General features: G+C 42.6%; 1 protein-coding gene across 1 annotated transcript in view; it reads right to left on the bottom strand.

The window, feature by feature from the left end:
• Positions 1–438: 438 nt before the first annotated feature.
• Positions 439–27,928, bottom strand: part of IFT56 (intraflagellar transport 56) — a 37,856-nt gene continuing 10,366 nt past the window's right edge. Inside the window, exons 7-18 of the mRNA XM_072126628.1 lie at positions 26,670–26,841; positions 22,998–23,072; positions 22,809–22,911; positions 22,105–22,160; positions 20,548–20,601; positions 20,286–20,349; positions 18,354–18,442; positions 12,248–12,331; positions 11,185–11,254; positions 9,181–9,287; positions 4,691–4,824; positions 439–1,848 (exon numbers count right to left, since the gene is read on the bottom strand). Of these exons, the coding sequence (XP_071982729.1) occupies positions 1,737–1,848; positions 4,691–4,824; positions 9,181–9,287; positions 11,185–11,254; positions 12,248–12,331; positions 18,354–18,442; positions 20,286–20,349; positions 20,548–20,601; positions 22,105–22,160; positions 22,809–22,911; positions 22,998–23,072; positions 26,670–26,841 (1,120 nt within the window). The 3' untranslated portion in view covers positions 439–1,736. The remainder of the gene's footprint in view (positions 1,849–4,690; positions 4,825–9,180; positions 9,288–11,184; positions 11,255–12,247; positions 12,332–18,353; positions 18,443–20,285; positions 20,350–20,547; positions 20,602–22,104; positions 22,161–22,808; positions 22,912–22,997; positions 23,073–26,669; positions 26,842–27,928) is intronic.

The following is a 27,928-nucleotide window of genomic DNA, read 5'->3' as shown; positions in this document are numbered from 1 at the left end:
CAGTTTCAATGCTTTTGCAATCAGTTTTGAGATGGTTATAGGTGCAGTTTCTTATTTTAATAAGTGAAAGACATTAACAAGTGAATGATATTTGTTTTCCCCTTCAAATTCAAATTTACCCGTTCAGTTTATGTCTTCACCTGTTTAAATAAACAAAACTGCACCTATAACCATCTAAAAGCTGATTGTGATGCAGTTGTAACTGCAACGTGTGAATGCACCCTGTGGCTGCTGGTTACTGGACCCTTAACCAGTCTGATAATGAGGACATAAAATATTGATGGTCTATCCTTAAGTTAAGCCTAGAAAAAAAAATGATGTGGTTTTAAAATATACATTTTAAATCCCTTACGTAACACAAGAAATTTCCTTTATGGTGGAAAAGTCTATCAATTTTAATGTTATTAATATTATGACTTATACACCAACATTTTGAAATTCAGTTATAAATATCTATACATACATTTTTGGTATCAAAAGTAAATTTATCAAATAACCATATTTTTATTTTTGTCATGTAAAACCTGTAATGCAAAAATAAAAAAACAATCTTTTACAACTGTACAAAGTCAAATCACAAAAACAAACATACAATAGTTAGAATTTAAATGAAAAAACATGTTTACTGTAGAGCAGTGTTTTACAGTTTAGGACTTTTCATCACCTTTAACAATTAGTACTCTTTGTATTCTTTATAAGGGCCACCCTACCGTTTCCGATACAAATATATTTTATTATTCTAGCCCCAGCTGTTTCCAAGCAGTTAGTGTTGCCACCAAAAAGCCAATGTAGCACTCTACTGTCAGTTGAGTGGTGTTGAGATGTAGCAGACTGCAGAAAGCCTCGGTAGCATATTTGGTACCCCAAGAATGCTCCCAATTGCTTGGGAAAGGTTGTAGGTAGGGGGGGGGGGGGAAATCTGCCTGCACTGTAAACAGAGGAATGAAGCCTGGTTCATTATGCAAAAAAGTGGAGTTGGTGGAAGGTCCTCTTTAATGATAGAGAAAGTTCAAAATTGGTTTTAAAATTACTGTACATTATAAAACGTTGTATTTGTCTTGCAGCATTGTATGTGCTCTGTTGACCTTTTATGACCAAGCCCATTAACAGCTTTCAATACTAGAAATGGATCCAAATGGAGAGGATGTACAAAGAAAGAACTTTTACTTTTCCTTGTTGGATCCTTATCTGGCATTGGTTTAAATAATAGCATCCAAGTGCACGTGTTATAGCCAAACAACACTGCAAGTGCATGAAGCCAGGGACATGGTCGTTCCACAAAGATTGTTAATGGTATAGGCCATTGTTAAGAGCTCAGCAACTATTAATGTAGCATTGCCATATGAAGCCCCTTTGCTGCGCATCAATTTGTAAAATATCTGATCTGCTACACTGTTTGAGTAAGGGGTGAAGGAACGCGAATAGCCTGCACAGAGCCCAGGTCTCTGGAATGGGATAAAATGCTGATAAGGAAGCTGGCATTTTTGTAAAATATCAGTGGCTGATCTCACAAATATTTTTTGCGGAACTCATTTGCACAAATATACTGTACTTTAAAAACTTTTAAAAAGCCAAGAATAGATGGTAATAGAAAACGTATCATTAGTGAAGTAAACCGGTCACATTGATTGTCCTTTTCTTGGTAGTCTTTCCATGAGAGAGATGGTGTCTTCTTACCTGACCTGAGATAACATTTCAACAAATATAAGGTTCTCGTCAAGGTACATAGTGTAAGGTCAAACTGGTACACGATTATCCTTGCCCCATTTCTTCATAATCCGGATAATGTATTCAACTTGTGTGCTGCCAGTGCTCCTTAGCAAGTGAAGGACTTCTCTTAAAGTTTCTCTGTAGAAAACAATCCCAACATATGGTGTGAACACTACAATATTAAAAATCCATACATGCAATTCCTAATACACACATACTGTACTTTACAAATGATCTCACAAACAACAACTGCCTTACACTAAAAGTTTCACCATTTGCCATAGAGGGCTTCAAAATCCCCCTTTATATTTTAATTTCTCACAGGTTTTTTTTCATAACATTTTATTAAGTTTACGTTTCATTACAAGAAATATCAGTAGGCATTTAATGAGATCTCAAAGAAAACATCGGATCACAAAGTGAGATAATTTTCATGGTAGAACACTGCAAAATAACATGCTTATCAAAGTAAGGGACTGTTTGAGATCCTCACATGCTTCCATCTAAAAAAATCCAAAGTTTACATATCACTTAAATGCAATGATTTCTGTTCCGATCCAGAGAACTACAGGATATCAAAGTAAGTCACAATTTGGACAGAAACACTGTAACATTGAAGCTGCAGTCCCTCTTTCCACCAGACAATAAGAGATGTACACAGAGGATCAGTCACAATCCATCTTACAATTGGAGCTAAAGATTATGCCACCTTTTCGCTGGGTATTCTCATCTGGGCAATCACATTTAATTCAATCTGCCATATATATACAATTCTACAATTGGATGTTGTTTGAAAAAAAATTACTTGTGTGAAGTTCATTTCCCATAAATGTAGCCATGCTGTCCCTTAGAAACGAGATTGTTGTTCTTGGATACCGCCACCGCTGCTGAAGTTATTGAAACAAAAAAATTGTTTTTGCATGTGGTAGTGAATGCTGAATCTGGGTCATCAGGCAAGGCTCAAAAGTGCATGTATGACCACTGCTAGAAGAGTGCGGGTGGTCATATCTAGGGACGACTATCTTGTTTCTAAGGGACAACTTGGCTACATTTATGGGAAATCTTCACACAGGCCCATATTTTAAAATAACATCCAATTGAAGAAATACTTTAATATGGGAGCTGAATCTAATTAAATGTGAATGCTGTTATGTGAATACCCCTTTAATGAGAATACAGGCGGTCCCCTACTTGAGAACACTCAACTTACATACGACCCCTAGTTACAAACGGACCTCTGGTTGTTGGTAATTTACTGTACTTTAGCCCCAGGCTACAATAATCAGCTGTAACAGTTATCACAGGCGTCTGTAATGAAGATTTATTGTTAATCTTGGTTCTTATGACAATCCAACATTTTTAAAATCCAATTGTCACTGAGACCAAAAAAGTTCTGGCTGTGATTACAATGATAAAATATACAGTTCCGACTTACATACAAATTCAACTTAAGAACAAACCTACAGACCCTATCTTGTATGTAACCCGGGGACTGACTGTACTCCTATTTTACACTCGTTACAACGTTTTATCAACGCATTGTTAGCATGTGCGTTAACACCACAATTACACTGCGTTCTGTAAACATAAATGTTAACAGTAATATAATTAGGCAAATCACCTCTCCTCAGCTGTTGTAATATATTTCAAAACGCAATGAAAACGCTACCAAAACGCAACGTGTGTCTGTGCCCTCAGTCCTGCTCTCAGCTGAGGATGGAGCCAAATGTTGCAGTAAAAACTGCAATCAGTTTTGAGGCGATTTTAGGTGCAGTTTCGTATTTTAACAGGAAATGAACTGAACAGGTTAATGACATTTGTTAAACATGTTACCCTTTGAAAATCAAATTCACCCTTTCAATTCATCTGTTAAATTAATAAAACTGCACCTAAAACCACCTCAAAACTGTTTGTTTTAACCGCGTGTGACCGCACCCTGAGGGCCTGTTAACACGCTGCATTTTCATTGCGTTTTCAGTGCAATACAACAGCTAAGGAGAGGCGATTCGCCGAATTACATTACTGTTAACATTTCCGTTTACAGAACATCGTTAAGTACTGTAAATAGGCAAATCACCTCTCCACAACTGTTGTAATGCGCTTCAAACGAATTGAAAATGCAGCCAAATTGCTGCGTGTGACCGCACCCTCAGTGGTTTGCTGCAGTCGCATTTAATCTTCTATGAGCTAAATACATTCACAGAAGCTACATGAAACTCTCTGGTAGCAGCCATTTTATTCTGGATTAAGACTGGACAAAAAGGATGTCCAACAAGGATGTCCAAACAGGACTGATGGAAGGTGAGTGGCTTTAACTTCTTTTTTTTTTAAAACCAATTTACCCACCTCTACCATTTTTTGTCCATCTGGCAATAAGGGAACCTGTCATCAAATACAAAATCTCTCTGAACTACAGTAAAAAGCCTAAACCGAACCTGTCACCACACTCCCACCTCCAAGCCCACAAACAGTACCTTCTTCTGGAAAATGTACATTTTTTTTGGCATATCTGCAGTATGAATGAAAAAAATATCATCTTTTATCCTTTTGTACTTTGCAGTCAGATAACCCACCTCCTGCAGTCAGTTTGCTCTGCCCAGTCCTTGCATCAGGCGTCCCAGCCCTGCCTACTAACTACGAAGCTTTCTTCCGCTATATGGAGATCTTGCGCATGAGCGGAGTGCCTGTGATCTTGGAGCCAGCGCTGTGTGTACTTTCCTGGCTTCCTGCCTACACTGCATATGCGCTGCTTTACATGACATTCTAGGAGATGCCGCATGCGTGGTGTGTCTGACTGCATCGTACAAAAGAATAAAAAATGAGCAAGCAGTGCATGAGCGGAGTGCAAACATTTAGAATCCAAGTCTTTTCAGCGATGCTTTGTTTACCTTTTTATGAACCATACTAAGTAAGGGGGTACATAATAAACGTACTTAGTATAAATACTCATATCATTGAGTTCACATTGTAAGCCACTTACTTGGGTTCCCGTCCTGCCAAAATCATCTGAAAGATACCAACACAAGCTCCACGTTTTCCTTCCCAGTATTCAGGACTTGGATCAAGTCTTTCCAATACATCAAATGCCTTAGCAGCATAGTAAAACTGGCCCATCTATATAAAAAGACAATTGTTTGTAGAGAAAACACATTAGTTACCCCGTAATATTCAGGGAAAAAGGAACTCTACTTATCAGAATTGCTTCCTTTACAAAACAATACAAAAATAGAAGGCAAAAGCAAAGCATTTCATATAGCCTGTCATCAGAGAGGTCAATTTTACCTGAAAACAGGTTCTAATAGCTTTTGGCACATTCATCTTAAAAATGACTTGATGTAATTGATTATTTCACATAAGCGGGCTCCCCACTCATGGTGCATGGGTGAGGCTGAGGAAGGGGGAGGAGGGATTGAGGAGAGGATGACTTGTGCCAATTGAACTGTCCACCTATCCCCAGGACTCGCCAAACGCTGCTGGCAGGGTGTAATGTAAAATAGATTAAAAGGCACAGATTTATTCATATTGCTAACAAAGGCATTTTTGATATGAACATCCAATATGCTATTGGAAACTGTCTTTAGGTAAAAATGACCTCTCTGATGACAGATTCCCTTTAAGTCAGTATGGTTACTGTACATAACTGGAGGGACAAGCTATACTATCAATTGTTGTATCAATACCAAAGTTGGAAATACTGCTATATAATACATGATAATTGGGTGTAGAGGGTATTTGGATTCCTCTGGATCAATGAACAACAGATTGGACTTGATGAACTTGTGTCTTTTTTTTCCAAAATTATTACCTACTTAACTATTTGTGTAGCAGAATTAGAGTGGAACAGTGTCTTTATTTTATACTAAAATGTTAACGGGAACCTGTCAGCCTAAATTGACTTAACACCTTTAAGAACAAGTCTCTTTTATGTCCCAAGACGTTTCTTTTTTTTCCCTTTATCCCAAGACATCACTAATCATCTCTCCTAAAATCTGGTGCATGATGTCAATCACAAGGGGGTGTTCTGAGATGGAAAGAGTCTTGAGAGTGCTGAATACTGTTCTATGTGAGGCAGTCAGCCAGCACCAGCTAATAAATGCCAGCGGCTGCCTCCTGTTAAGTCCGTTGGCTCTGTAGCCACCGTGGTCACAGGGTAAATCCTGACTGTGCGCATGGTCTACCTCAGAATTTTTTCGGGCAGCTATGGAAGATGATGCTTGTTCCCCAGCAGCCTTAGCTTTGGTGATTCTATCACCACAAGTAAAAAAAGAGGTTACGGGAGATTTACACAATGTCAGAGGAAGAAGTAGTGAAACTAAAAAGGAGCAAAAAGAAGGTGGTCGTGTCAGACACCTTCCAGTCAGATCCTGAGGACAAGGCTACTTGCAGCTATGTCACATGTTGTTGGAATGACAGAGGTGCTAAATCAAACTTCATTTTTAATAACATAAATAAAGCTGCATCACCTGGTAGTTCGGCTCGTTCTGGTGACATATCAAACTACAAGTTCCAGGAAGTGTTATGTAAAATGTGAAGGTCTCCAGAAGAAGATTGGGAGTCAGAGACATTCACTAGGTCTGCTGCCTCTTCTGAGAGGGGAAAACGCAGTGAAATGCAAATGACCAGAGTGGGGTTAGCAGGAAAGTCCCCCACCAAAAAACTATTTAACCAACACTGGATCATGGCCAGATATTGATTCAGCTCTGTTGTCCGATAGTCTGGATTCCATTTTATGCAATTTAAAATGTCAGACCCGGTTGTCCAAGGCAGAACAAGAGGGCAGCTTATAAATGGCCAAAAAAATCCAGAGGCTGTTAGTGTCTCAAATAGCACTGGCTATTAAGGGCTATAAGCAGACATTTAATTTTGTCACTAACGTAAGGAGAGCCAAATGTCTCACAACTGTGGGAACACAAGTTTCCGAACATGGAAACAGCTAACTTTTTGGCCCAGGAAAAGTCAAACCAAGATCCCGGGTCAGGAAATCATTTGCAGATTTAAAGAAACCTGCCCATACTTTCCCTTTCGTGCAATGGGTCAGTCATACAAGTCCCAGGGACAGACCTGCGTCTATACCCAGAGACCATATAGAAAGGAGTTCACAAAGGCAAGAGGCATCTCTGTTAATGTCAGACGCTTCCCTCACTGGTTGGGGAGCTTTTTTTTAGCAATGTTGCCATAAGATGAGTTTTATTGGATGAGGAGAAAAGGCTTCACATAAAGTTGCTAGAATTGAGGGCAGCATGACTAGCATGCCTTCATATGATAAATAATATAGTCCTCATCAACTCTACAGACGTACAACAAAACAGGGATAGCATATGTGAACAAAATTGGGGATACACGGTCCAGGCAGTTATGCTCGGAAGCCCTAGATTTGTGGAATTGGGTGATAGAGAGGAACATAGACCTGAGAGCTAAATACGTTCCGGGTCAGTCAAATGAGATTGCAGACGCTATGTCCAGACAGAAATAGCGTGACACAGAAAATAACTCAACAATTCAGTCAGAGACAGATAGATCTGTTCACTTTGGAGACTAAAACTCAAACTCAAGTCTTTGAAGCAAGAACGTGGTCTCCAAGGGTATGCAGAGTGGATGCTCTAAACTTTCTAACCTTTCCTCTGCCGAATTTAATTCTACACACACTACAGAAAATTTGTGAGGAGAACTTTTCACATTTAGTCCTAATCTACGCACTTTGGCAGTCAAGGTTCCCAAGCTACACTAAATGAGGATACTCAGGAAGAACACAGCGGAGTGCATGCAGGGTGCATGGGACCTATTTCAACAACTTCAGCAATTAATGTAGATTTCAGCATTAATAAGCTGTTCAGATACCCAGAACTAAGAGAACATACTACTTAATTGGTCTTTGAGACAAAAAACATGTTCCAGATACAGATCTATAATACAGGAGTTTCAGCCACGGAAGACCGAAAAAAGGGTACAAGAATCGGTCGACATAGAATGCGACATAGAATGTGTTAGAGTTCCTGGCGTTGAAACATAGATCATAGATCTAATACACCTAAAACAATTGGTTCTGCTCTTAATATTATTATCCCCAACCTGAGTGAGAACAAAATATTTTTGCATCCAGACCAATTGTCCCTAAATATACATCTATGTGGGACATAGAAATATTACTCAAATATTTAAGTTCTGTTATTCTCAAAGGTAGATCGAAAACCTCACACATAGATCAGAGTTTGGTGGAAGCTGATTTAATTGAGGAGACATAAGAGATTACAGAACTGTTCATCAGCTCTAGGACTCCGATGGAAAGCATCTCCAAACACCATTTTGGTGGATTCTTGAAGCAATGAGCAAGGTGGGTGTAGACACTAGCATCTTCAGGGCATATTCAGTCAGAGGTGCTGCTGCCACTAAGGCAATTGCAAAGAAGGTAGCATTGGACACGATACGAACAGCAGCTAGATGGTCATCCAGAAGCACATTTGTCAAATAGTATTGGAGACCCGCTGAACGGGAAAGACTTGATTTTATGAGAGCCAATACCAGGTATGTGCTTATCTACCCGTCATCTGGTGGTGGGTGGCTGCCTCCCAAACAATAAAGCTCAGTTTGCAGGAATCTGTGAGATGCAAACTGCATTTGTTCTATGGCACTGATGGCTATCCTTTAAGATACAGAGTGCCCAAACTACATACAAAACCAACTTACATGTTGCAAAATGCCGACATGACAATTTACGCAATAACTTATTGATCCCTGCTGTATCACAGGTTTCAATCGTATTGGGATCTTGAGGACACCAATACAATAGAAAGAAGATGGAGAAATTTGGATTGTAGCTTCCCTCCAGGGTCCCTTGAAGAGGAAAAATCTGGGGACCCAGAGCAGGAGCTCCAACAATAATCTATCTCTGCCCACACCTTATAGCTCCTCATGTAGTCCTGGCAGCCAAGGATGTTGCTTTAAAATAGCGCTGAGTATGGCACACTCTAGACTTTCTTGGACCACAGGAGGAAGGCTTGAGTGCTGTCTGGCAAACTTTGTGCTGGGGTGAAGGCTTGGGTGCCCAAAGGTTCGCCACCACTGTTCTAGGGAATAGGTCAGCCACCCAGCAACAGCTCCCATCACTACAAGTGATATGTATCCTAGTAGTGTCTCATAAGAAACTAAAACACATACAATTCTATTCCAATAGGATCGAGCCATTTAGAGTTATTTCCAGGCAAAAAAGAAAATTAAATTTTATGTAGAGTGAACATAAGCTGCAAGTGGCAAAGATCTGGCAGTCTTGGTTTTGTTTAAAAAAAATAAGAGAATGAACAAACACCACACAGGCCTACATAATGGTGAACAAATGGTCTTACATAAGTGTTGAGCGTCTAAAATATGAATTCTAGGGTAGAGGTTGGGTCATAGGGCCTTCTGGGAAAAAATTCTGAGGTAGAGCACGGAGATACGGAACGCCGTTACTTTCATTCAAGAGGACATTCTTACCTTGTAACAGTCATTGGCAATAAGCTGCAGGAGGCTAAAAGATTCTCCAGATGTTTCCATTTTTAGATACAGTTCCCATGCCAGTCTTGGTTTCTTGTTCATTATATCTTAAAGAGAACCCATCAGTCAATTTAACCACAAAACTAAATATATTTTCATAAACTGTCTTTAGAAAGCATTGCCACTATCCCTTCATTGTCCCTCTACATGCCTGTAAACTTAAACAATCGGGTACGAAAGCTGCATGCACATGACCTGAGAGAGGGAGCAATGAATCATTATCATATTCAGCTTTCTAGCTTATTTATGAGTGGGAGGTACAACCACGCCTCCCAGTGCTTGACTGACAGCCTGTATAATGATGTGACACTCCTGGTGCTTCCTCTCTATACTTCCTGCTGTTGGCGGCCTCACCCCCTGCAGCCTGTGCGTGTATTCAACTATTCTAGGATGCAGCCATGTGTATAGCAGAACATTGTTTAGCTGATGTCTACGCTTTCTTACTAGGCAGTGTGGAAGTATGTAAACTGCATAGTAAGACAGCATAGCAAAGGGACACATGCACAGTGAGACACGTCAGGTGCCCTTGCGGCCCACTGTGCGTGTCTGGATTAACCTAAGTCACGAGTGTGTGTGTGTGTGTGGGGGGGGGGGGGGGGTAGAGGGAAGTTGTAACCTAATCATATAAGAAATATTTCAAAACATGTTTCCTAAGCACTGTTTACTGTCTATTGTAAGCGGTCCCAATTTAAAAAGGGACCTGTGGCGAAAGGTTCCTTTTAAAGAGGACCTGTCACCCTTAAAGTAAGCAGCATCTAGTGTTAAAACAGATGCAGCATAATTAAACTGCTATAGCAATAGCTACTGCAATAGCGCTAATAAACCATGCTGCGCTGTACACTAGAAACGCTAAACCGCTCTCAAAGCGGTATGCTGTTTTCATGAGGGGGCGGTCCGAGGCACTGCTTCTTCCCCGAACCACGCCGCTCACTCCGTAGAACAGTGGTGACAGCCATGCCTCATGCGGCAGTGACCACTCCTAATCCCCCCACCCCATCAATATGCTGGACCGCTTTGAGGGTGTGTTTCTAGTGTACAGCGCAGCAGTGTTTGTTAGCGTTATCGGAGGTTTCGGATAAAGCTAGCAGTGTAACAAGTGCATCTGTCTTAGCACTAGGAGCTGCTTACTTTAGTAAGCAACTCCTAGTGCGGTTTTTGAGGGTGCCAGGTCCTTTTTAAGGTAGGACAGAGGCAAATTTCTGAATTTATTTCCAGGGTTAATCTTTTGTTACGACTAGATAAGTTTGTTTACCAAAAACGAAACTCACTGAAAAAATTTGATGCCATGTGGGGTCCATGGCTTGATGCTCCAGGATTAGCTCCTCTAACTATTATTAGAGATAGAATAATTAGAGGCACCGTAAGGTAATGGTTATCATTATCATATTAAAAGATAATGATGGGTAATTATGCGGAGGTCTATGACTCACAGACTATTAGCAACTATTTTTTTACCAATATTGTTTGATTATTGTTAATAATGTATATTATTGTTTTCTCTGAGATACATAGTGTGAAATACGAGACTGACCGGAACCAGGGATATCATGGATGGACTTTCTCTTGAAACCTATACCCCCAGACGGAGGACTTCAGTCATGGACTCTATGCACATGTCTGCTACATGGACATTTTACCCACCAAGCAGGGGAAGGGAGGGGGGTGGGAGGTCTGTGTTTTATTGTTTATACTATTAAATGTTAAAAAATGGAAAACTATTTTGCTGGTTTTCAATAAAAATTTTATTTGATCCAAAAAAAAAAAAAAGGTAGGACAGAGGCATAGTTATCCATTTCCCACCCGGGAAAACTTATTTGCATACTCTTTTTAAAATGTTATTATGATGATGATTATATGACCTGCTAGGGCAATTCCCATCATGAATAAATCCTTTTAATCTACAAGTACTAATTTAAATATTCATTTTAACGCATCAATACTTACAACATCGAGCAAGCCAGCTCAGGTAAACATAATCATTCTTAATCTTCTCACTTTGAATAAGTAAGAATACCTAAAATAGACAAGTTCAAAATAAAATGAATAAAACAATGGACATTGCATCTTACCTATAAACATGATCTGTTTTTTAGTTGTATTGTATGTATAGTATATGGATAACACACATACCATATTTTTCGCACTATGAGACACAAGTTTAATACGTACAAATCTTGCTAAAAACATACCTGCATCTTAGTCTATAGTCACAAGGATCCAACACTGCCAGGCCCTCTTGACCATTGTCCTGTAGCAGCATCGCCTGTGTGCGCTACTGTAGCAGACATGTCCGTGGGTGTGATTGTAGCAGACATGTCTGTGTGTGAATATACAATGGGGCTCATTTACAAAGGGTCCGCAGAGCGCATTTTCGTAGGGTTTCCCGACGATTTCTGTTTTGCGCCAAATTGCCCTGGGATTGTGACGCACGCGATCAGATTTTAGCGCATAGGCTCCGGCTTGCAGCGACATAAATCTGGGGGCATGGCCGTCAGACACCCCGATGGATTTGGACAACGTGCAAGATTTAACATTTAGAATTGTGTCGCAAGACACGCACTTACATGCACCAGGAAGAAGAAGGTGAACTCCGGCGGACCTCAGCGCGGAAGTGACGGATGCAGGAAGTCGGGCGCACGACCTTAGTGAATCGCGGCAGAACTGAATCCTCGTCGGAAAACACACCGCGGGATCGTGACAGGACCGGCTAAGTAAATCTGCCCCAATGAGTCTAGTCAAAAATGCACTAGTAAAAGTGCTTCACTCACTACAAACGTGTAACCACTATAGCAAATGGCTAGCTGCAGAATTTACATGTTGTCTGCTTGAGACAAAGGGAATTGTATGTCATACAGACTATCTTTGTGGTATCTACAACTGCTTATACACAATTTAATGTTGAACAACCCCTTTAAGTTAAATCATTACTCTTTCGCAACATATTATAATTCATACAATTTATTTCACACCACGCTGCATCAAATGACAAGGATCATTGTGAACTCACCTCCTCAGCTTCTTTGTAATTTCCAGCTGCAGCCTTGGCTTGAGCATAGTTAAAGTTAAAGGTATCATCATTGTAGAAGTAACTCTGAATTTAAAGAAAAAACTGTGAGATTAAATTTTTATGCAATTAGAACATTTTTAATAGAATATATATACTTTAAGTTTGTTCATATAATTCCATTCTCCTTAAAACTATTAAGATCATCAGTTTGGATTAGGACTAGAGATGAGCGAACACACTCGTCCGAGCTTCATGCTCGTTCGAGCATTAGCGTACTCGTAACTGCTCGTTGCTCGGACGAATACTTTGCCAGCTCGAGAAAATGGCATCTCCCGCCGTTTTGATTTTTGGCGGCCAGAAACAGAGCCAATCACAAGCCAGGAGCCTCTGCACTCCACCCAGCATGACGTGGTACCCTTACACGTCGATAGCAGTGGTTGGCTGGCCTGATCAGGTGACCCTGGAATAGACTAGCCCCTGCCCGCGCTGCTCGCGTCATTCTCTGTCCGGATGCCGTTAGGGAGAGATCTGCTGCTGCTGCAGGGATAGCGTTAGGCTGTTATATTAGCTTAGTGTTAGGCAGGAGTGAGTCTACAAAAACCCAACAGCCCTTGTTAGGGCTAGAATAGCGTTATATTTTATTTTTTTTTTTTGTTTGCTTGTGGCTGGCCTTGCTGGCACTAGTAGTGCAGCTAGTACCATATTGTGAGGAATTTGCAGGGAGACTTGGGAACGTTCTATTTAGCTCTTAGTGACACACATATCCATCTCAAACACCTAAGTGGGACAATTTATTAGGGGTTTGATTGAATTAGGCACAGTCTGCTGCTTTTTTAGTTTGACTTTAATTTTTTTTTCAAAACTAAAAGTCATCACAGTTGTGTGCTGTCAGTGTAGGTTACAAACTAGCCATAGCAATAATCATCATCTTCTGTGGTTGCTGTGGGATTTCTTCTGATCGTTTTGTTAAAAAGAAATAAAAAATACAAAAACATTAAAAAAACACAGAAAAAACAAAAATGTTTACAGTTTACACTTTAATTTTGAAAATGGTGAACCCGAGGGCTAGGGGTAGGGGTAAAGGACAAGGGCGTGGGCGTCCAACTACTGCAGGGGTCAGAGGCCGTGGTCTGGACGGGGTGAGACACCACCTGATGATGAGGGAGCAGGGGAACGCCGCAGAACTACACTTCCTAGGTTCATGTCTCAAGTTACTGGGACTCGTGCTGTTGAGGCCAGAACAGTGCGAACAGGTGATGTTGTGGATTGCGGACAATGCTTCTAGCCATTTGTCCACCAGTCAGTCTTCCACGCAGTCCACCCATGTCACCGAAATCAGCGCTCCTCCACCTCAGCTTCCTTCCCCCCAGTCTGCCCCCTCCCAGGAAAATTTGGCATTTGAACCGGCATACTCTGAGGAACTGTTTTCTGGACCCTTCCCACAGTCACAAACCACTTGTCCGGTTGCTGCTGAGCTCTTTTCCGATGCCCAGGTTTTCCACCGGTCGCAGTCTCTGGGTCATGATGACATTGTTGACGTAGTGGAAAAAATGTGTAAAGAGGTGTCGGACGATGAGGAGACACGGTTGTCAGACAGTGGTGAAGTTGTTGTCAGGGCAGGAAGTCCGAGGGGGGAGCAGACTGAGGGATCGGAGGATGATGAGGTGACAGACCCAAGCTGGGTAGATAGCCCGGGTGAACACAGTGCTTCTGAGACGGAGGCGAGTCCTGGACGAGAACAGGTTGGAAGAAGCAGTGGTGGGGCCAGACGGAGAGGCAGAGCTGGTGCATCAGCGCCAAATGTTTCACGTGGTGAAGCTCCCGTGGCGGGGGCTAGATTTTCGGAAGTCTGAAGGTTCTTTAAAGAAACACCGGATGACTGACGGACTGTGGTGTGCAACCTGTGCCACACCAAGATCAGCAGGGGTTCCACCACTACCAGCTTAACCACCACCAGTGTGCGCAGGCATATGAATGCTAAACACCCCACTCAATGGAAGCAAGGCCGTTCACCTCTGGCCGGGCACACCACTGCTCCTTCCCCTGTGTCATCTGCTAGTCAGCCCCCTGCCCAGGACCCCGGCCCAAACACCTCCCGTGCGAAAACCACACCTTTGCCTCCACGATCCTCCACAGCATCCACCAATGTCTCCATGCCCAGCGTTCAGCTGTCTATACCTCAGACGCTGGAGCGGAAGAGGAAATACAGTGCAACCCACCCACACGCCCAAGCCCTCAACGTCCACATCTCCAAATTACTTAGCCTGGAGATGCTGCCCTATAGGCTGGTAGAGACCGAGGCCTTTAGCAACCTCATGGCGGCGGCCACCCCTCGGTATTCGGTCCCCAGCCGCCACTACTTTTCCCGATGTGCCGTCTCAGCCCTGCACCAGCACATGTCAGACAACATCATCCGTGCCCTGACCAACGCAGTTTCTGACAAGGTCCACCTGACCACGGACACGTGGACGAGTGCTGCCGGGTAGGGCCACTATGTATCGCTAACGGCACATTGGGTTAACTTGGTGGAGGCTGGGACCGAGTCTGACCCTGGGGCTGGTCATATACTGCCGACACCGAGGATTGTGGAGCCTACCTCGATCCAGGTCTCTCAGGCCTACTATGCCTCCTCCTGCTCCCAACCTTCCTCCACCTCCTCCTCCGAATTACCATCCGTGGGCATGGCGCCATCAGTCGGTAGCTCTAGGCACAGCAGCAGTGCCGTCGCTAAGCGACAGCAGGCGGTGCTGAAACTGCTGAGCCTAGGCGATAAAAGGCACACCGCCCAAGAGCTATTACAGGGCATCCTGGTGCAGACTGATCTGTGGCTGGCACCGCTGAACCTGAAGCCAGGCATGGTTGTGTGTGACAACGGCCGTAACCTGGTGGCGGCTCTGCAACTCGGCAGACTGACACATGTGCCCATGTGTTAAATCTCATAGTTCAGCAGTTCCTCAAGACATACCCCAATCTGTCTGATTTGCTCACGAAGGTGCGCCGCATCTGTGCGCATTTCAGGAAGTCCAGCACAAATGCTGCCACTCTCAGGGCAGCGCAGTGCTGCCTCCAACTGTCCGCTCACCGACTGTTGTGCGACGTGCCCACAAGGTGGAATTCAACATTAACCATGTTACCCAGAGTTTACCAGCAGCACAGAGCGATTGTAGATTGCCAGATGTCAACTTCCACTAGAACTGGTAGTCAGGTCAGTCAGCTTTCTCAAGTCTACAATGAGGAGTGGACGTGGATGTCTGATATCGGTCAGGTGCTGAGTAACTTTGAGGAGTCAACACAGATGGTCAGTGGCGATGCCGCCATCATCAGCCTCACCATCCCGCTGCTTGGCCTGTTGAAAAACTCTCTGGTCAGCATGAAGTCGGCAGTTTTTGCGCTCGTCACAAGAGACGGGGGAAGAAGATTCCCTTGTTGATAGCCAAAGCACCCTCAGGTCTGTTTCTCAGCGCATATCGGAGGAGGTGGAGGAGGATGAGGAGGAAGAGGAGGAAAATGTTGGCGAGACAGAAGAGGGGAGCATTGCTCAGTCCTTCACTGTTCAGCATGTATGGGGAGAAGAAGAGTTGGAGGAGTTGGAGGAGGAGGAAATAAACACTCAGGCCAGTGAGGGGAGTGAATTCTTGCGAGTTGGGACTCTGGCGCATATGGCAGATTTCATGCTAGGCTGCCTATCCCGTGACCCTCGCGTTCAAAGAATTTATTCCAGCACCGATTACTGGGTATTCACTCTCCTGGACCCACGTTACAAGAAAAATCTTTCCACTCTCATCCCTGGAGAGGAAAGGAGTGTGAGAATGCATGAATACCAACAGGCCCTGGTGCACAAGCTGAAACAGTATTTCCCTTCTGACAGCGCTAGCGGCAGAGGGCGTACGCAGCTTGTCCAGCACTGGCAGGGGTACGCTTTACAAGGCCTTTGCCACCCCAGCAAGACACTGTCACCTGTCCCCAGTCACGGCAGAGTAGGGCTGATCTTTACAGAAAGATGGTGAGGGAGTACGTAGCTGACCATACCATCGTCCTAAATGATCACACAGCTCCCTACAACTACTGGGTTTCAAAGCTGGACATGTGGCACGAACTGGCGCTGTACGCCTTGGAGGTTCTTGCCTGCCTTGCCGCTAGCGTGTTGTCTGAGCAGGTTTTCAGTGCAGCTGGTGGCATCATCACCGATAAGCGTACACGCCTGTCGACTGACAGCGCTGACAGGCTGACGCTTATCAAGATGAATAAAGCCTGGATTTCTCAGGATTTCCATTCTCCACCAGGTGAAAGAAGCTCAACCTGAATAATGTATGCACTCCTCATCCTCATTTTCCTCCTTCTCCTCCTCTTTGTACACTAAAGCAGAGGAAACTGACTATTTTTTGCCAGGACCAACTGGCTCTAGGTATAGTACTCTATGTATTTAATTTTTCTGGAGGACCACCTACCTGCTCCTCTGGTTTGAAAACTTTTTTGGACTGCCATATACAGGCACTATTCAAATTTAATTGTCTCCATAGCAGCCTCCACACGTCGTCTTTATAGCTGCCTTCACACGTTGTCTCCATTGCTACCTCCACACATCATCTCCATAGCTGCCTCCCAAAGTCGTCCATATAGCTGCCTCCATTCCTCATCCCCTTAGCAAACGAGCTGTGTCAGGCAGAATTTTCGGTTGTTTTCATGGCTTCCACATCAAACTTGTTAACTGCTGTGTTATCCACAAAATATACTGGCAAACTTTTATCATTTACCGATATTATTTCAGCGCTTCTTGCGCATCTGTTTACATTCCCCTCACCCACCATAACCGAGCCAATTACTTGTAAGAACAGTACTACACTTGATCTTATACAAAAGGTTCTTAGAAGTGCTGTTTGTAGCCCCCGCCTGCTTTGAAAATTACAATTTTTTCAAAGTAAACGCTTCTGGCCCCCAGGCCCATTTTGGGTGGGGAGGAGCCGAGACAGGGGCTTGGACAGGCGAAAGCTCGCTTGGCAGCGGACAGCAAGCTCCATCCCAGGATTAGGCAGCCTCAGAGGCATCCATGCATACTGCCCCTGCTGTTTCCTGTCCATTTCCCCTCCACGATCCTCCACAGCGTCCACCAATGTCTCCATGCGCAACTTTCAACTGTCTATACCCCAGACGCTGGAGCGCGAGAGGATATACAGCACATCATCCCCTTATCAAACGAGCTGTGTCAGGCAGAATTTTCAGGTGTTTCACCAGATACATAATAGAACTCGGCGCATCTGTCGCCGCCATGCTGGAGCCCTGAAGTTGCTATCATAGCAGCGCAATATGGATGCCCCATACTGTCACTTTTAATCATGGAAGTCGTCTCCATGGCTGCCTCCACATGTCGTCCCCTTATCAAACAAGCTGTGTCAGGCTCATTTTTCGGGTGTTTCACCAGATACGTTATGGAACTTGGTCACTATGTCGCCACCATGCTGTGTTATCGACTAAATATACCGTCAACCTTTTGTTCACATAGGAAATAATTTCAACGCTTCTTGCTCACCTCCTTTGGTTCCTCTCTGCTGCTTTAACCAGGCAAAATACTGATACACACAGTGCTACACATTATCCTCGCCAAAGGGAATTTTTTAAATTGGTTTGAAGCCCGAGTCCATTTGGGGTATGTCGCCATGCCACACTCTAGCCTGCCACTGCTGCCGCTGCCTCTGCATGCCGTCTTCTATAGTGTAAGGGTCAATTATTGGATGTTTTAGATGCTATCTAGGCTCATTCGGTCACTCTGTCATTGCCATGCGGTTGCCCATAATTTTGGCATAATGGTGCGATTAAGCAGCCTCAAAGGCATCCATGCATGCTGCCCCTGCTGTTTCTTGTCCCATTTCCGTGGTGTTTCCATCATTTTCTGAGGTTTCCAGGTTTGGCCAAGCTTCCCTGTGCAGACCCTTGGTCCCCTTGAAAAATGCTCGAGTCTCCCATTGACTTCAATGGGGTTCGTTATTCGAGACGAGCACTTGAGCATTTTAGTGCTCGCTCATCTCTAATTAGGACGTTTTTAAAAAATCACAAGCAATGTATTAATAAAATTTACTATGGAGCTGTAAATAAATACCAATGCACTGACCTTGATAGAGTTAAGGTAAATCAGGACATCATCAAACTGACGAAGTAGAAAAAAGCAAGAAGCCATGCACTGTCTTCCTGGTATCGTATCTAAATGATTAAAATAATAATGTTGTAATAAAGCGTCCTTTCAACATAGGTTATCAATTCATGAATGAGGAAAAAAAAAAAAAACTCCTTTAAGCACAGATTTGTGAGTTCAGTCCAGAAAGTGAGTTGATCAGGAAGGGAGGAGGTATGAGAAGCAAAGTAAATTGGAAAAAGAAGCACTTTGGTCAGATACGATATATTACAAGGTTTCTTATATCAACTTGTACTATTGATACACTATTCATCTCATATTCATTTCTACCGATGATTGAAAAGCAAGTGAACATTTAAAGGGAACCTGTCACCAGGAGACTCATTTTTAGGACTCCCCCAGTCCCCACAGAGCATACTGTATTACATACACTGCCAAAGAGTTTTTGTATGAAAAATAGGTTTTACAGAAAATAAAGATATGTTATATAGTACTTTTCAATACCGTGTGTTGTGTCACTAGGCACCTGGGAGCAGCTATAGAGGAGCAGTTCCCCCCCCCCCCCACCCTTCGTAAACCGCTCGTCCATTTCAAATCCCATGCCATAGTTCATTTACGGCACAGGCTTTACAAGGCTGTCTGAGCCATCGAGCAGCTGCAGGGGACCATGGAGAGAAGACACATATTTGTGTTTTGCGCCGCATTTAACAGGGTTTTTTGGCGCACGCAATCGAATATTGGCGCAATTTACGACCTTTTTGGCCGACGTTCATGCAACACAAATCGGGGGGGCCGTCAGGAAATTCAAATTGTGACGCAGGACATGCACTCACATACACCGGGAAGAAGAAGGTGGACCTCAGTGGGGAGGTGACACATGCAGGACAACACAGCTCGGGGATCGCGCAGGGACGGGTAACTAAATGTGCCCCAATATGTTTAATTGTTATCACCAACTGCAAAATGCTCTAGACGCACAGAATCAGGATACTCCATTGACCATTAGACATCATCTGGTCTAACACCTTAATCTCCCGGGAGATGGAAGAGGGGTTATATCATTAATCTATAAACAACTGCTTGGGGAGCATCATAAAAAGTTCCCACTAACAGTCCATTCTAAATGGGAAACAGATTTTGAGCTCTTGAGAGATGAGCAGTGGACATCTGCCCTGGCCTGGACACCTGAGCTGTCTCCTAGTGAGAAACAAAGGTATTCCCAATTATTTCTTTGCCACAGAACTTATAGGAGCCCAGCGTGGTTGCTTAGGGTATAGGGCATAAGGAGGGATGACTGTTGCCCTCGTTGCAACAATGAAGGTGCGCCCTTGCTACACATGATGTGGGAGTGTCCTCATTTGGGAGCTTTTTGAAGGGAGGTGTTTGAACTTGTTACCTCTCCCATTGTATGTATTTTACGATTGGTAGATGAGATATCAGATGAGAGGGGAGTAAGACTGGGTATAGCTCAGATGCTATACCAGGCAATAAAACAGGCTGCCCCTCCTACTAACCAAGATTTTATTAACAAAATGAATAACGTTTCAAAGGCCACACAGGAAGGAGGGATGATAAGTAAGAAGTATAATATCCTGAATATTTTCATGGACATTGTTGATTTCATGAAGGCATACGCATTGTCAGACAGGACGCTGTTTACATGATGGATAAAGAGAAAGTTTAAAGAATATTTTGTCAAATGCACTTTGTGGTGGTGTCGCTAGTTTGGTTTTGCTACATGATGGATGGTGGAGTGTGAGGAACTTTTGTTAATACTTCTGGATTAGAAGCAATAGAAGCAGTGTTGTACGATTTATGAATATAGTTTTATTCCACTGTGAAGATATCCCACTATTGTCTATAAATACTAGCATCTGTGAGTGAAGCCTAATTGACGTGGGCAAGACTTACCACATTCACTAGCTGATCCACCGACAAGCTGAAAGAACTGCTGAGCAATTTTAAGATGATCTCTCTATATACAAGTAACAAAAGTTCAAATAAGAATACACAAAATATAATAAAACAATTGATAACATAATATCATAATAACATCTATATGGAATAAAAAATCCTGAAAGATAATTGACCGATATTACTGTAAAAATCAAAATGTGTCTACAAAGCAATTTAGCTTTGAAAATTTAAACCAAAAAAACTATGTGCAACTCACCGATCCCAATTCTTGCCCTAATGCAGCATTTACAACACCCTTGAGAATATATTCCTGCATTACAGAGACACATATAGGTTACTGTTAGTAGGACTGATTATTTTAAATTACTAAAATTACTGAAATTTTGTTTGTTATACACTTTTCAAACTAAACAACAAGAAAACACTAAAAACACTAAGATGCATACATATACTTTTATTGCACATCTTATATTTAAATGCTTTTAATATTATAAGTGAATAGATCAACACAGCAATTGTAAGGTTGTCTGCTAACCTTAAAGATAATCTACCACCAAAATCAAGCATGATAAACCAGGGACACTTGCTACATGCACCATTACTGTGGTATATTTTTTTATCCATGGCATCCTTCCTTCTAAAATCAACTTTTTATAAGTATGCTAATGAGCCTGAAGGGCTCTCATGGGTGTTTCCAGGGCCCCTCAGTGCTGTCGTTTCGCAGGCTATTACAATGAGGACAGCAGGTTTCCCCGCCCCCTGCACATCCTGCTGCTGCCAGCTCACAAAGGCAGAGTGAGAGAGCAGGGCATTGGGTGAGACATGTTCTGCTCATTGTAACAGCCTGTGCATCTGCAGCACTCAGAGGTTCTGGTAAGGCCCTCAGAGCCCTTCAGACTTATAAGCATCATTTTTAAAGTTCATTTAGTAGGAAGGAGGCCATGGATAACAAATAGTACCACAGTCATGCTGCCTGGATCTAAGTGTCCCAAATTTCTAATTAAAGTTTAAAGAGTGCATACTTTGGTTACCCTTTTAGCCACCAATATCAATATTTATGCAAAGTTATTTTTAAAATTACACTTTGGACAATGTGACAGGTTTCCGAGTTCAGAAAATAAATAGGGGTTAGGCTTCATTCACACCGCCGCAAGGCGGGCGTATATACAGCAGACATATTTTCCTCATAGACGGCAATGGGCGTACCGCTCTGTACCCCGTAGAAAGATAGGACATGTCCTATCTTTCTCCGTAGTATGGCGCCGTGCGCCACATGTTCCACTGGAGAGGGGCAGGGGTGAGCTGCGCTCACCTCCTCCTCTCCCCGCGCGCCGCTGTTGCCCCCGTGCTACGGTACGGTGGGCAACGGCAGTGTGAATGTAGCCTTAGTTTGAATCTTCATGTTGTCATTTTCACTTTCAATTAATTTTTGTACAAGTTAAACATTTTGAAATTACTCCCAAGTCTATGAGAGATGCAAAATGTCCAGAAGCCTCAGAGTTCCAGAATTAATGTTGAATATCAGTTTTCTGCATTCAATGTCATCACTATTAAGAACTTGTGTTTTAAAAATCTTCTGTCTAAGATTACTATATGGTTGGGACAAAATCCCCACCAACTACGTGCTAGGTGATCTCACAGGCAAGAATGACATCTTTGACAGGGAGGTGTGTCTGTCTCACCAGTGGTTGCAGTTTAACACTGAAGCTTTATTCTCACGTTAACAAATCAGTTTTATTATTATTAAATTACACATTTTTTTTTTATTTTTGATCAGTATTAATCACTAGTAAATTTGAAAAGTTTTTTTTACCTGTGGAGTAATTGGTTCCAGGTCTTTAATTAAGTTAAATGCTTCCTGAACATCATCTAAAAGAAAAGAAAAAAGGATGCAATTGAAATCCGTTTAGCGGTATGAATTTTAGTGAGAAAATATGAGCGGTTAATAAGGGTTTTAGCTTGCAAGGGGTTGTTCACAAAATAAGAAACAAGACAAGCCTCCTTTGCTGTAAGAACTGTGGAATAGCCTGCCTCAGGTGCGGGCCACAGCAGAGGCTGAGGGGAGCTACAAAACGGGTCTAGATGCCTTCTTTACATCCAAATAACATTGATGGATATATTAGAATATACTGTAGAATTGCTACCTTACATCCCTTTCCTGCCTTGGTTGAACGTGATGAACATAAGTTTTTTTCCAACCATAATAACTACCGGTATGTAAGATTGAGGGTCTGTTATAGTTTCTGGCTCTGTGCTATTTCCACGTCGCATTGCTGATTGGTACAGCACTGCCCCAGCTAGAACTGTGAATAGGCCACAGACAACCCCATACACATGTATACTCAGTTCAGTCCAGCATTACATATGTCTTTACAGCCAAGAGGGAAGCAAGCCAGACTCTATCTCCTACAGATATTGGCAATAGTCAGAGTTGGTTCAACCACTATTGTATAAGGCCAGCACTATAAATCCCAATACGGCCAGCTTGTAGACCACAATAAAGTTACCAGCATTTACCTTGTCTAAGATAGTAAATAACCAAGTTTAGCCGAGCTTCAGGAATAACATCGACCAAAGGTGGAAGTACTTGCAGTGCTCCCTCTCCAGCACGGAACACCACCTCACAAAATAAAAGATTGATGGTGTAATCTGCCATTATGAGCATTATTGAAAAGCCAATTAGCAAACAACTAAAACATAACTTACAAGATTGTGTTTAATTAGCTCCTTCGCAAATTCAAACGAGGATAACGTATTGTCCATTAAACTTTTTAATTCTGCCTGCATCAATAAAAATTATAGAAAAAAAATTTTAAATTACAAGTTGAACATAGAACATGATGGAATATATTGCAGATTTCACATACATTATATATCAAGATGGAAATCCAGTTACATTACATGCAATAAAGTACAGTAAGCAATCCAAAAAATTCTATTCCAGCTCCACATACAAGGTGGCAATGTACACATAAAAGTGTTGAGTATTTTCCTGCAGTGCAGGACACCCTAATGACTGTATGTCATTAATTTCTTCATATACTTCCTATTGTAAGCCCAATAATACCTCAGCATGGCATAACATGGGCAGCTAGATAATGTACCATCTCTGCCTCCTGTGAGGACAGACTGATTATCCTTTTCTCTACAGCATCATAAAAATCTAAGAAAATATAAGTATACGGTGAGGAAGGCTCGCAAGTAATTATAATATGAGTTTGTGCTAACCCTAGGAGGAGTCTGTGTGGTAGAGTCCATGCAGTTGCATCATCCAGTAAGCCAGGTGAGTTATTTTCAAATATAAACATATACATAAGGTAAAACTAACTTCATATATACCTTGTATTTATAATTACTACAGAATGAATGAATAAAACATTCTTGTTAATAGAGTTTCTGTGCTTAAAGTAAATATACCATCAAAGACAAGCATAATAAACATAGGGGCACTTACTTATAGATCCAGGCACTGTGACTGTGATAATCTTTTTATATTTTTTATCCAAATTCTTCCTTCTAAAATCAACTATTATGCTAATGAGCCAGTAGGGCTCTGGAGGGCATTAAACACAAACACAGTAGGAGGGGGAAGTGCACAGTGTAACAGTGAATTTGTAGCAAGCAGAGGCTCTGGTAACACCCCCAGGAGCCTTTCCGACTCATTAACATAATTGACATTAATTTTCGAAGGAAGGAGGCCATGAATAACAATATAAAATGATTACCAATGTCACGGTGCCTGTATTTATGAGTAAGGAGCTCTGGTTTACCATGCTCAATTTTGATGCTAGATTCCCTTTAACTCCTACCCTACCATGGACGTAAGGACCAAAAAAGGATGAATTCCACCAAAGCAAGTATACGCAATAAAAGAGTATTAATTTATTGTAACCAATCATAAAAGCACATTTAAATTAGACAACAGTGCACAGGAGGGATAACCTGGCACAATACAGTGTGGGCACAAAAGATAGACACGGGAATATATACAAGTCATGCAAAGACAAAAAGTCTGCTAAATTTACAACAGATAAATGTTTATACACCTACTGGGTACATGGACCATACTGAAACATCCTGTGGTAATTATGACTAATAGAACCCTCATAGTATTATAGTAACCATGTCAAAAAAAAAAAAAAGCACATATTTCCTTACCCATAGGAAAAGTCCACACACCGTCCCCAACACACGTTTCAGCTGTCAAGCCTTCATCTGGGGGTCCAGATGAAGGCTGAAACGTTCTTTGAAAGGTAAAAAGGGTGCACTTTCCATGAGGAGAGTGGAGATTCTCGCCTGCGGTGACACTCCCTGGCGGACAAGGTGGGGCCGTATCTTGCATGTCAGTATTGAAAGAAATCAGGACGTGTCACTTTAAAATAACACTAATTGCGGTACGCCGACTGCCAGAGAGTTGGTCTGCAGGAAGGGCGGCGGCAAAATCATTATGGCAGCTGTTGCGGTATCCATAACTGTATCCAATACTGTGACCCCAGGGAAGAACTCTAAGGTGTAGCTCGCTATGGGCAAAGGGGGGGGGGGGGGGTGTAGTGGTTCTGTGCAATCCCACCACCGCTGAAATCAATGTCTTCATGAGCTTCTGGGCTGCCAGCTCTGTATCATTGCTGAAGGTGACTCTGCATGTTAATGAGTTAATAATAATGCTCTTCCTACTCCAGATCACTATTGCTGTAAGTTTATATGTGTCTTTGTGAAGTCAGAGCTGGTGGATGTGGTTCTTTAGAGTGGATGGGTCATATAGATGGGGGAGGGGAAGTGCTGAAATCTTCAGTTATTGCTAACATGACAGTGCTGGTTCTTGTAGTGCCCCTGCCGTGTGCCGTGTCCACTGTGATATCTGTGCCAGGGAAGAGATAATGTAAATGGTAACTGTGTGTATTACATGCTTTAAAGGGAACCCGTCACCACTATTTTCACAAATACAGGTAGTGGCAGGTTCCCATAGAGCTCTAGTAACTATCTGACACCCTGCTTTTAGCTAAAAATTGTTCCCCTCAGATCCCCATAAAATCAGAGTTATAATCTTGCCTGGTATCTATGCAGCTTTGGAGCTAGTCCACGGGGGCGTGGCCTAATGTCATGTGACCAGGGTGACATCATCAAAGGTCCTTGAGCTACTTAATATGAAAACTATACCCCATGTACATATCTGACCACATAAAACCATCACAGCAGCCTCCATGGACTTCTACTCCTCTCCATGCAGGCTGCTGTGATTTCATGACATATATGCTTAGTGTACAGCTCCTAATGCTACAAAAGCTATAGGACCTGCGATGATGTCACCCTGGTCACATGACATTATAGCAGCATACAGAGATAGGGATGGGGAGGAGCTGCTGGATTCAGCCCGAGGAGGCCACGCCCACCTGGACTACATGTAGCCATGCTTAGTTACCAGATAAAACTATAAAGTTGAATATATGGGAATCTCAGGGGCATAATTTTTAGCTACAAGCAGGGTGTCAAATAGTTATTAGAGCTCTATAGGAACCTGTCACTAGCTGTATTTGTGAAAATAGTGGTGACGGGTTCCCTTTAAGTGTGTATAAGTATGTGCATGATCAGCATATGGTGGTGTATGATTTGCAGTGTAAAGTATAGGCTAGAAGAATATTCCAACAATGTAATGTGGTTTTCTGCAGACAGACACAGTCAACTGTAAGGGACCGCCAACCTACTGGTTACCGCTTACTGCGTGATCACATGTTCATGCCAGTAGCGCCAGTGACACGTCACTGCGAGCCAGTATACCAGAGGCTCCTCTACAAGCACGAGCAGTGAGGGGTGTTTTTGAGAAGTTGCATGGACAGATGCAGTTGAGGTGTCCACCCCAGCTTTGCTACATCTGTCCACCTCAACTCATTTCTGAAGGGGACAGATTTAGCAGGGCTGGTACAGGCAGTCCCCGGGTTACATACAACATGGGGTCTGTAGGTTTGTTCTTAAGTTGAATTTGTATGCAAGTCTGAACTGTATATTTTATAATTGTAACCCCAGACAAAAAATGTTTGGTCTCTTTAACAATTGGATTTTAAACATGTTGAGTAGTCATAAGAACCAGGATTAATAATAAAGCTTAATTGCAGACACCTGTGATAACTTTTATAGCGGTTTATTGTAAATTACCAACATCCAGAGGTCCGTTTGTAACTAGGGGTTGTCTGTAAGTTGGGTGTTCTTAAGTAGGGGACCGCCTGTACTGCCCCATAGACAGCATGGTCACCGAGACCACGGTGTCTATAGGGTTACACAGCCTAGATCGAGAGTGGTTATATTGCACTAATCTAATATTTTTCATACATTAAGTGAAAAGATAATATATATTTGGGCTGCAATACAAAAATCTATGCTTACTTCAGCAGCTTTTCCATTGTAGAGACGAAAGTGATTGCATGCTTTCAGATTGAGAGCAATAGTACTGTCAGGAACCTGTTGTAAATAGACTGCAAGGACTTCCTGCGACACATCGTAATAATCTAGTTTATAGTAGCAAAGAGCTACATAGACGTTCAATGCAAGGAAATCCCTGTAAATAAAAGATCAATGACTGGTTACTATAGAGAACACACCAAGAAACCTTATTATTAACATGTGCATGCCATTTAATCCTGAAGCACAAAATTATAAATGTGTAATACGTCACTGAATCGCAGTTTAACAGTGTTTGAAGAAACATGTGTCCAACCCACCCCTGCTTCACACACAATAAGACACATTTACTAACACGGTCCCTGCGCGACCCCTGAGGTGCGTTGTCCTACGAGGATGAAGTTTGCCGCGATCCACTAAGATCGTGCGCCAGATATCCTGCATGTTTCGCTTCCCCGCTCAGGTCCGCCGGAGTTCACCATCTTCCCGGTGCATGTAAGTGCTTGGCTTGTGATTCAATTTTAAATGTTACATCCTGCGCGTTGTCCGAATCCGTCGGATCGTCCGTCAGCCCACCACCCGATTTGTGTCGCTTGAAAGACGGCGCAATACAATCCGATTGCATGCGACGCAATCCCAAGCGCGATCCCCGAAAGCGTTGGGAAACCCAAAGGAAATGCGGCCGTGGAACCCTAGTAAATAAGCCCCAGTCTATTCAATAAAATAGATTTACCCATAGAAGTGTAATACGTTTTAGTTAAAGGAAATCTAAATAAAAAAAATCAAGCATGATATAACAGGGACACTTACTCATAGATCCAGGCACGGTGTCTGTGGTAATCTTACTATATAATCCTCCTGGTAATCTTCCTGTGGTAAGCCTCCTTCCTTCGAAAATCAAAGTTTCAGATTATGCTAATGAGTCTGAAGAGCTCCTGGAGGAGTTACCAGAGCCCCTCTGTGCTGTAGCTGTTACACTGTCTCCCACTGCCCCTGCTCCCTCAGCATTTCCTTCCCCCTTCTGTCTGTTGTAATCTCACTGCAGCAGAAGTTTCAACACACAGCGAGAGTAGAAAAATGTAGCAGCCTGTGAAGCTACAGCATGAAGAGGCTCTGGTAACACCCCAAAGACGTTCAGGCTCCTTTACATATTTTTAGAAGTTGATTTTAGAAAGGAGGAGGACATGGATAACAAATATAAGATTACCACAGTCACAGTGCCTGGATCTATGAGTAAGTGCTCT

Source organism: Engystomops pustulosus, chromosome 10 (genome assembly GCF_040894005.1).
Source record: "Engystomops pustulosus chromosome 10, aEngPut4.maternal, whole genome shotgun sequence".
Taxonomy (NCBI): Eukaryota; Metazoa; Chordata; class Amphibia; order Anura; family Leptodactylidae; genus Engystomops; species Engystomops pustulosus.
Note: the sequence above shows the minus strand (reverse complement) of the source record. Positions and strands in the feature narration are given on the sequence as shown.